The sequence below is a fragment of the Motacilla alba genome, chromosome 28, assembly GCF_015832195.1.
Source record: "Motacilla alba alba isolate MOTALB_02 chromosome 28, Motacilla_alba_V1.0_pri, whole genome shotgun sequence".
Classification (NCBI taxonomy): Eukaryota; Metazoa; Chordata; class Aves; order Passeriformes; family Motacillidae; genus Motacilla; species Motacilla alba.
The window spans coordinates 2571082-2581512 of NC_052043.1; the positions used below are offsets into that span (position 1 = coordinate 2571082).

At 51.8% G+C, this 10431-nt stretch overlaps 1 protein-coding gene across 1 annotated transcript; it reads right to left on the reverse strand.

Moving 5' to 3' along the window:
* Positions 1-1736: 1736 nt before the first annotated feature.
* SLC35E1 (solute carrier family 35 member E1) lies at positions 1737-9868 on the reverse strand. The gene is made up of 6 exons (XM_038164083.1): positions 9446-9868; positions 8361-8431; positions 7921-8058; positions 7187-7312; positions 6491-6736; positions 1737-5219 (listed from the first exon to the last, which is right to left on the reverse strand). The coding sequence occupies exons 1-6, from the start codon at positions 9843-9845 to the stop codon at positions 4989-4991; spliced, it is 1212 nt and encodes a 403-aa protein (XP_038020011.1). The 5' UTR covers positions 9846-9868; the 3' UTR covers positions 1737-4988.
* Between the last annotated feature and the right edge of the window lie 563 nt (positions 9869-10431).

The window sequence follows — 10431 nt, forward strand, 5'->3', positions numbered from 1 at the left end:
GACGGGGGTGACACCGGGGACTCACTGCTGTCCCCAGCACGGTGACACCAGGAGTCACTGCTGTCCCCAGCACGGTGACTCCATGGACTCACTGCTGTCCCCAGCACGGTGACACCGGGGACTCACTGCTGTTCCCAGCACGGTGACTCTGGGGATTCACCGCTGTCCCCAGCACGGTGACATCAGGGACTCACTGCTGTCCCCAGCATGGTGAGACCGGGACTCACTGCTGTCCCCAGCACGGTGACTCCATGGACTCACTGCTGTCCCCAGCACGGTGACACCGGGACTCACTGCTGTCCCCAGCACGGTGACTCCATGGACTCACTGCTGTCCCCAGCACGGTGACACCAGGAGTCACTGCTGTCCCCAGCACGGTGACTCCATGGACTCACTGCTGTCCCCAGCACGGTGACACCGGGGATTCACTGCTGTCCCCAGCACGGTGACACCGGGACTCACTGCTGTCCCCAGCACGGTGACTCCATGGACTCACTGCTGTCCCCAGCACGGTGACACCGAGACTCACTGCTGTCCCCAGCACGGTGACTCCATGGACTCACTGCTGTCCCCAGCACGGTGACACCGGGACTCAACTGCTGTCCCCAGCACGGTGACATCGGGACTCACTGCTGTCCCCAGCACGGTGACACCGAGACTCACTGCTGTCCCCAGCACGGTGACTCCATGGACTCACTGCTGTCCCCAGCACGGTGACACCGGGACTCAACTGCTGTCCCCAGCACGGTGACACCGGGGATTCACTGCTGTCCCCAGCACGGTGACACTGCGACTCACTGCTGTCCCCAGCACAGTGACACTCGGGACTCGCTGCTGTCCCCAGCACGGTGACACCGGGGATTCACTGCTGTCCCCAGCATGGTGACATTGGAAGCTTGCTGCTGTCCCCAGCACATTGACATTGGGGACTCACCAGTGTCCCCAGCACAGTGATACTGGGCATTCTCTGGTGGCCCCAGCACAGTGACACTGGGGACTCACTGCTGTCCCCAGCACAGTGACATTGGGCATTCTCTGCTGTCCCCAGCACAGTGACATTGGGGACTCACTGCTGTCCCCAGCACAGTGACACTGGGGATTGACTACAGAGATCCCCCAAATCCATCTGACCTCCTGGTGAAGGCAGGAAGGAGCCCCAGGAGCTGAAGTCCTCGTGTGGTTGTTCCAAAGGGATCCCAGCAGGATCCACAGGGACACCCAGGTGACATCCAGAACTTCACAGAACAGCAGCTGAACAGGAAAACAACAACCACCAACAATTCATTTGCTGAAGGATTCCACACGGGAAGGGGTGTGGGGTCGGTTTGGGTTTTTTTGGGAAACTCACCCATGTTCCCATCAATTTACACAGGTTTACCATAAAACAGCAACAAAACCAGCTGGGTACCCCTTGGATATCTGCACACTGTAACACCTTCAGGGTTAACAAATTCAACACTGACCTGAACATCACCACAAAGAGATTTCAGGATTATTTTTAACAGCTCGCAGCACGACCCAGAAATTTAAGCCTTGGATAAACAAAATTTTCCCTTTATATTGCACCTGTTTCACAAAGAGCCACATGGCAGAAGTTCCTTCTGCTGCAAAATGCTGCATCAGAAAAAAAAAATGAGTTTGAACAGATTAGAAAGGAAAACTGAGCTTTGGAAATCATCGTGAGTTGACCCCAAAATACCAACACTATTTTGACAAATCACTGTGCACACACAGCCTAAGTCTTGCCTCAATTTTATTTAGCATTCAGCTATTTAAAAACCACAAACATTTTACCAGATGATGAAGATACTCTCGCCACCACTGGGCACTAAAATTGAACCTGCAGGGGGAATATTTTTAAAGAGCACCAAATACTCTTTGGAACTACCAACAGAACACCCACGTGGAGCGGGCAGAGATTGGTTTTCTTATTTCCACAACTACCCAGGGCTGCTTGGGGAAGAAGCTTTTCAATGTTGTTGAGTATTTCTGTGTAAAAAATGCATAGTGAAAATCAAAACATCTCAAGGAAGTCCAGTTCTAACCCTGGTTACAGCGTTGGTGAGTGAGAACATCCACCCAACCCCTCAGCAGTGGCCATTAGGACACTCCCAGAGCTTCCTGCAAGGAATGAACCCAAACCCTTGGCTTTGAGTTACTAACGGGGTCATTGTACACAGCTGTGTAGACTTTGCCCTCTTTATTGCAGCTTTTATCCTTCCTACAGCCCTGGCTACAAACACGCCACTCATTTACAAACCTGCTTCAAACAAACATCTCGCTTGGCCAAACAAAAACCCTTGCAGAGCTCCAAGATTGAAGTGTTTATTCCAGCAGCGTCAGGAAGTTCCTTTCCCTGAATGTGGGCAGTATTGCTAAAGGACTGGGATTTGGGATCCAGCACATCCAGCCCGTGGAACCTGACAGATTTAATGACACCCTGCACCACACCCTGCTGCCCTCAGACCCGGCTGCAGCAGCAGGAGCTCTCCAGGGAACAGATTCATTCCCTGGGCCCTAAAAGGACCCTTTTTCCTCGTGGGATATCCTCTTTTGGGCCAGTCCCTGCAAGCAGAGTTTTGTTTCACTCACAGGAGTGAGGCCACGGGCCCGGACTGGAATTTGGGACAGCTCTGAACAGGAAACCCTGAGCTGTGCCAAGGCTACAGAACAAGCTGAGCTTCAGAGCTGCCCTGGGGAGTGTGCAGGGCAAGCTTAGTGTGAAAACACCTGCCAGAAAAGGTTTGGTTATGTTCTTTAAAAGGAAACAAATCTGAATATATTTAATAAAGCCTCTGATCTGGTTTTGATTTACTCCCTGTAGCAGCAGAGCTTGTAGGGACATGGCACAGCGATGAACTCAGAGGATCCCTGCACATCTCTGGGCCCCCACTGCCACTTTTTTTCTGGTATCTTACCCCCTGTGATCAGAGAAGAATCATCTCCTTATCCCAAAAGGGAAACTGAGGCACCAAGACACAAGTCAGCATTTGCAGGAATTCAGCAGGTCACAGCCTTTGAAAGCAGCTGGAGAACTTCAGCCCCTCCTGAAATCTCAGCCTGGATCTCCCATCCTCAAATCAGTCTCTGCAGAGTCAGCACCTAATCCACATCCAGAGTCCACCAAACCCTTGCTACTGGCAGGTAAAAGCACTGAAATGTGAAGGGAGCCCTAGAAATACACACTTGGCATTTTCCCATATTAAAAAGAAGTAATTACACACACATTAACACTGCAACAGGCAGAAGAAATTTCACCTGAAGGAAAGGTTTCCTCATGACCTTGCTCGCCCTGGTTAGGGCCAGATTTATTTAGATTTTCTAGCAAAAGCCCAAGTGCTCAGCTAGCACAAACACACTGAACTCCAGTCAAGGCAAGAAGTTCTGCTCACACACAGCAGCAGCAGCATTTTGAAGCCATCTCTCAAGTTTCAGAAGGACCATTTCCTCTTTTGGACTCTCTGGTGGAAGGCTGTTCATGTAACTACCACCCCAGCAGCCAAAAGAATAAGATCAGCTTGATTTTGCACTTAAAAATAAATTCTTTATTATCCAGAAAGGAGCCAAATCATCATCTCACATCATGGAAATGGTCATTTTAAAGCAATAAATAAGAGGAGTGTTCTGTGACACACCCTGGATTTTGTCACTGGTGTCTGGTACCTCTCTGGTTAAAAGCATAAAACTTATGCTATCGGAGTCTCACTGTACAACAGTCTGGGAAAGAAAGAAAGCCCCTAAAATCTTTTACTAAAGCAATGACAGAAAATTCTGATTCAGTGAAACACGACTTCCAGGTTGGGTTTCACTTCATTCCGAGGAATTTCGTTCAAAGGAAGGGAAGCCAAGTTTCATCCCTTCCACACACAAATGCAGTACCTGACACCTTGTCTAGAGTTTATACTGAATCAGTTCTTAGCCATAAATTATCTATTTACTGCCGATTCAAACAGTTTTTCTTTCATTTCCTATTCGAGCCAGGGGAGTTGCAGGAACAGCACAGGATACAAAATTTCACTTCTTTCAGCAGGAAGTGGAAGTCAGGCTAAATCCACACAGCTACTCCAACAGCAGTAATTAAGAAATTTAAAAAACCCAAACAATTAGGGGCTAAAAAGTTTTAAGAAACAATTAATAATGGTGATTGTTCAAATCAATGCATTCAAAAGATATATGAGAGCATAACTTCTGCACAAAACTGAAAACAAAACACCTCTCACCTGTCAATTTCTAAAGCAACGAAACAGTTTTTGAAAGAACAGGTGTGAAGCAAGTAAAAAAATAAAATCATATTATTCCAAACACTTTTATTTGTGAAGGAGTTTCCTGCATGGCCAGGGGACAGCAATGTCTGGATTACAGGACTACATGATTCAGAAAACAATGATGATTTTAGGTTGGGCTTGGTTGCTCTCTGCCATGAGCAGTGATTTGGAGAACTGTGTTTTTCCTGAAGCAGTTCTGGGAGAGGTCAATCCTTCCACTGCCTGCTCCTCCAGAAACACTTCTGCTTTGTCACCCAGGGCTGAAGGCAGAGGCACAAGAGTTGTGAATATCCACAAGAGGTTGCACAGATGCTGGAGATGAGCTCGAGTTTACCTGCCTGCAGCTGATCCTGATCAGCACAAGTACCCCTTGCTTTCCCTTCTTCCCGAAAGCTTCATTAAAAGGATCATTGAACCGTTAGCAGAGAACGAGTTAAAGGTGGCATTACCAGCATGGAAACGAGATACTGGCCAGAACTCAGCTGCCAAGAGGACAAGGAGCTGGCAGGCTCTGAAAGGAGCGGTGACAGACGTTCCGCTCTGCAGTGACGCGCGCGCCTCGCCAGGATCTGCTCCGGGGGTTTGGTTCCAGTGTCAGGTCTGGCTGGTCCAGGTTTAAAGCTGCTGCCAAACCCGCGCAGCTCGGCGGCGCTCGCGGGGGGGCTGAAAGTTCTCTGATAATGCTGGGGACGCTGTGATCTCACAGTCCTGTGCGCCAGGACCCTAAATATCAAAGCGGTTCAGGCTGTAGGCTGTGGGATAGCCCTGCCTGCTGTACTGGAAGTGCTCCGGGAGGACGTTGCCGCGTAGGAAGTCCCCGTGCTGGCCAAAGGCTGCGAGTCCATTCGGGGACTTCTCGGGAGGATTCCGGTGCCGTTCCAGGTTCACCAGGTCCCCGGTGGTCACTGGGAGCAGCTGCTGCTTCTTTGCCTCTTGGTTCGCGTCGTATTTCGTCTGGGAAAGGAAGGGAGTTTGTCGCAGAACCATTGGGGCTGGGCAAATATTGCTGGCCAGGGGTGTGTGTGCAGATCAGCGGCGGGACGGGGCTGCTGGGAGCTCCCCAAGCTGCTTTACTTCCAGCATCAGCCTCATTACAGGCTTATGACAAGGGGAAGATGCCAGCAGCTCACATCCCCAGCAGCAGACAAAGAACTTCATGTTACTTAAACTCACTTTAAAAGTTTTTTGACCACTTAATGTTCCTTAAACTCACTTTAAAAGTTTTTTGACCACTTAATGTTCCTTAAACTCACTTTAAAAGTTTTTTGACCAATCACACAAAGCAAAAGCACGTTGACAGTGGTTCTACCCAGCCACTATAAGCACACGTACCTTTGGTTAAAACAACACTTGCTTATTTCAAATACCTGCTTTGTAAGCCTTAAAACACAATGCACAGAGCTCCATTATCAAGCTTAGAACTTCCTAATATCTCACTAGATATGCTTTTCTGCGACTTAGGGAGTTATTCTAGCCCAGCATTAAACCACAAACCATTGTTCTATTTGTCCTTACTTTCTGCTTCTCATCCAACTTTTCTGCTGACCAATCTCATGGCTACTGCTTAGCTCTAACTGCAGTTCTGCTCTCTCTAAAACCTCCCTTTTGCTGCTTTCCCAAACCCCTCTAATTTTAAAGATTCCAACAGGAAAATCTGAGATCATCAAGCCCAAGCTCTGCCCCATCCCCACCTTGTCACCAGCCCAGAGCACTGAGTGCCACATCCAGGCCTTCCTTGGACACCTCCAGGGATGGGCACTCCAAACCTCTCTGGGCAGCCCCTGCCAAGGCCTGACAACCCTTCAGTGAAGGCAGATTTTCTTAGACATCACCTAAGGTACCACCTAGACACATTCCCATACCCAGAAAAGAGCAGCCAGCTCTACAGTCACATCATTTTTTTTTGCTCAGAGTCCTAAAATATCAGTGGCTTCTAATAAAAACCTCACTCCTCTCACACGCCAAACAAACAAGCTGATCTTTTGCTCAAGAGATCCTGAGTTACTTCCCTTTTCAAGAAAAGCTTAAGATCAAAATGTAACCTTGTGAGAGGCCCAGCAGCTGGTGTGACCCAAGTCCTTCACCTGGGCCGTCCCTCCTCTGCAATGGAGCCTCTTTGCTGTCTGGTTTTACTCAAGGAGCTCTGAACTCGTACCAACAACAATTCAAAGCTGCTGGACTGCTTCAGCTGTGTTTGCTGGTGAAGAAAGCAAGAGCTGCCTCACCTTGTTGTAGAGGAAGACCCCGAGGATGGCTGTCATCATGCCCAGGACGTTGGTGCTGGTGACGGGGTTGCGCAGCATGATCAGGGACACGGTGATCACCATGATCCTCTTGGTGGCGTTGGCCACTGAGTAACTCAGGGGGCTGATCAGGTTAAGGATACTGAAGGCAATCACATTCTGGGCAAAATTACAGAATCCACTGATTATAAGCAGCATCAAAGTCCAGGACCAATGAGACATGGAGCTCTGAGGCAAAGCAAACAGCAGGAGAAAAAAATTATCTCGGGTTTCAGGTAACAACACAAACACAGCCTGAGGCACTTCCTAGCTGCCATTGGAGGGAGGAATGTCTGCACTGAGCTCTAAAGAGGCCCCCGAGCTCTTTGCTTTATGCAACTCCCAACTCAGAGAAACCAGAGGACATTCCCCACGCGCTCTGTTCCTGCCTCCAGCTCCCAGCTCCTGAAATGTATGCTGTCCATAAACTGCCTCTCCCAGCGCTGGCAGGAATTCTCACAACAAACACTTGGTTAACTCAATTTGCAGGTGTTTCACAACACTTCCTTCCACCCTGACAAGAACTACACGGAAACATTTCAGAGCACTTTTCTGGTTAGGTGCTGGAGTTTGTTTGGGGGTTTTTTTTTCTCTCTTTTCTTTCATAATAGCAAACAGTTCTCCCAATTCAGCACTTACCAAGTCATTCTCTACCAAGAAGGAAGAAAGATCCACCAGGACCCAGGTTGGGATCATGAAGAACACAGCGTGGCACCCGAGGATGTTCAGCAGCCGCAGGTGGTGAATTCGGGAATCTCTCAACACCTGACAAGAGCCATTATTGACAGCAGTCAGGAAACAAACTGCTTCAGGGGACAGGTAAGTTAGGAAAATAACTAAATACCCTTAAAATATTAATTTCCTATTAGTGTGACCAAAGAAAAACTGATGTCTCTTTGAACAACAATGTTTTTTTGAGTGGTGGCTCTTAGTATCAACAAGATATTAATACTGAAATTATTATTAATAGCTCTACGAAACAGAAACCATCCTGTAACTAAATAGAGCCAAACCACACACTTTAATTTTTGTTACTGTGGTTTCAAGGAGTGCCCAGTGATGACAGTGACTTGTTCAGCACAGAAGAATGATTTGATGTAACAAGGTACATTAAATGAGCTGTTGAATTTAAGCACTATTGAATTGCCATCAGAAAAAAAAAAATCCACGTTGGAGAGTAAAGGAAAGGGCTCAGGATAAACTCAGTGTAACAGCTTCAGCAGGTAGGAAGAGCTGCAGGGAACACACAGAATATCAACCATCCCTCTGGGCTCATCCGACTGCAAAGCCAACTAAAAAAAATACATTTATGTGATTGAAATGACACCCTGTCCTGCTGAAGGGTGACACCAGTGCTGTGAACAGAGCTGTACCTTCTTTGAGAAGATGTTCTGAAGGGAAAAGCACAGGGTAGCAGCGAGTGCACTGATGAGTCCCCACATGTCAAAGGACAGCTCTGTGACCGTGGCCAGCAGGACGCCAGTGATGATGGGGATCAGAGACAGGTACACCTGCAGCAGGGACACAGGGGTAAACGGCAGCTGCTAAGAATTTACAACGAGTTTATACATCCTGCTGATTTAGGGAACAACCCTTTTACTACTGCAGTTCAAGGAAATTTAAGTGACTGCAGCAGACACTGACAACTCCAGCGCACCATAAACATTTCTCAGATGTGTTTTACACTCACAATAAAAGGAAAGGGGATTTTAAAAATCTGCACCATCTAATTCCAGTCACAAAATTCACCCAAAGCCAGCACAGCACCCCCAGGCAGCGCCAAGAGAAGAAACCTCAGCAAACCTGTCCGCACCTTCGTCGTCTGCTTCTCCTTCATGATGATCCGTGACAGCAGAACCACCCAGATGGGCATCGTGGCTTTCACTGGGGAGCAAGAAAACATCGCTGGGGACTGGGACAGCTCCAGCAGAGGAGCAGAGGGACACAGCAGGGGCTCAGCCCAGCTCAGGATGGGTCCTCCCTCCCTGCCCTGGACGCTTGTACCACCTGGACCTTGGTGCTCTGGGCACCCACAGGGCACACACCGGGGCACTGCCCCTGATCTGCTGCCAGCGCACACTGGGGACAGGGGCACAGCTCTGGGAACCTACAGAGCACACGGTGAGCACTGGGACACTGCACTGGATAGCTGTACAAGCACAGGGTGGGCACTGGGACACTGCACTGGATAGCTGTAGGAGCACAGAGAGGGCACTGGGACACTGCACTGGATAGCTGTACAAGCACAGGGTGGGCACTGGGACACTGCACTGGATAGCTGTAGGAGCACAGAGAGGGTACTGACACTGCACTGGATAGCTGAGCACAGGGTGGGCACTGGGACACTGCACTGGATAGCTGTATGAGCACAGAGAGGGCACTGGGACACTGCACTGGATAGCTGTAGGAGCACAGAGAGGGTACTGACACTGCACTGGATAGCTGAGCACAGGGTGGGCACTGGGACACTGCACTGGATAGCTGTACGAGCACAGGGGGGTACTGGGACACTGCACTGGATAGCTGTACAAGCACAGGGGGGTACTGGGACACTGCACTGGATAGCTGTACGAGCACAGAGAGGGTACTGACACTGCACTGGATAGCTGTACGAGCACAGGGGGGCACTGGGACACTGTACTGGGCACTCACAGCACACAGTGGGCACTGGGACACTGCACTGGATAGCTGTACGAGCACAGGGTGGGCACTGGGACACTGCACTGGGCACCCACAGTGGGCACTGGGACACTGCACCAGGTGCCCACAGGAGCACACACCGGGCTCAGGTCACCCCACGGGGCACGAATCCACGCTGGACCCCAGGACATCCCCGCGGGCACCTCCCTACGAGCACAGCCGGCGCCGGGCCATGCCCCGGGCCCCCGCAGCCCTCACCTGTGTGCGCGTAGGACACGGGGACCCTCCAGAGCGAGACGTGCGCGGACACGGAGGCGAAGTACTTGCCGAAGGCGAGCGGGAGGATGTAGCGGGGGTAGGCGCGGGGCGGCAGCTGCGCGGGGCCGGCGGGCGGGACGCGCCAGGCGCGGAGCAGCGGCGGCAGGAGCCCGCACAGCCCCAGGATGTGGAACAGCGAGACGGTGACGGGCCGCGGGAAGCCGCCGAGCAGCAGCTTGTTGACCACATTGCCGCCGGCGCTCAGCCCGTACCAGGCGAGGCACAGCGCCGACACCCGCGCCCCTTCCCGCAGCGCCGGCCCGCGCCCGCCCCGCGCCGCCCCCGCCCCGGGCCCGGGCCCGGCCCCGGCGCCGCCCGGAGCCGCCAGCGGCGCCGCCATCGCTCCGCAGCCGCCGCCGAACGTCAGCGCGGCCCCGGCGCGTCGCTTCCTGGGGCGGGGCGGGCGCGGCGCCCCGCGGGCTCCGGGCGTCACTTCCTCCGCCCCGCCCGGACCGGCCCGGCCCGGCCCGGCCCCGCACGGAGCCCCGGAGGGCGCCGTGAGCCCGACGGCGCTCGGGGCAGCGGAGCCGCCTCCAGGGAGGCAGCGCCAGGGCAGGGACGGAGCGAAGGGCACGGGCTCGGAGGCACCGGCACGATCGCTCCCGACCTTTAAAACTAAGGCGAGCCGGCCGGGTAAGGATGGGTGAGTAGCTGGCAGGCAGGAGGGGGTGTTCTAGAGCCCGGTTCATCCATGCACCCTGTCAAGAGACACCGCTGCAGAATTAATTTGCCCATAAAAACAAGCACTTGAGGGGATGGAGACGCCCCAGAGATTTGCTGATGAGCCATTTCGTGTCAGCCGTTGACAAGGAAGAAAGGGCAGTGTTTTAACTTCAGGTTTTAGGATTAGGAGAAGTTTTGCGAGAGAGGTAGGAGAAGGCAGTAGCAGAGAAACTGAGTCATGCACAAATGAGAGTACACAGCAG

Coding starts and splice junctions, on each gene's coding strand:
- SLC35E1 (XM_038164083.1), bottom strand. CDS start 9,845: ATGGCGGCGCCGCTGGCGGCTCCGGGCGGCGCCGGGGCCGGGCCCGGG. Junction 8,059..8,360: donor AGGAGAAGCAGACGACGAAG/GTGCGGACAGGT, acceptor TCCCTGCTGCAG/GTGTACCTGTCTCTGATCCC. Junction 5,220..6,490: donor GGGTCTTCCTCTACAACAAG/GTGAGGCAGCTC, acceptor TTCCTTTCCCAG/ACGAAATACGACGCGAACCA.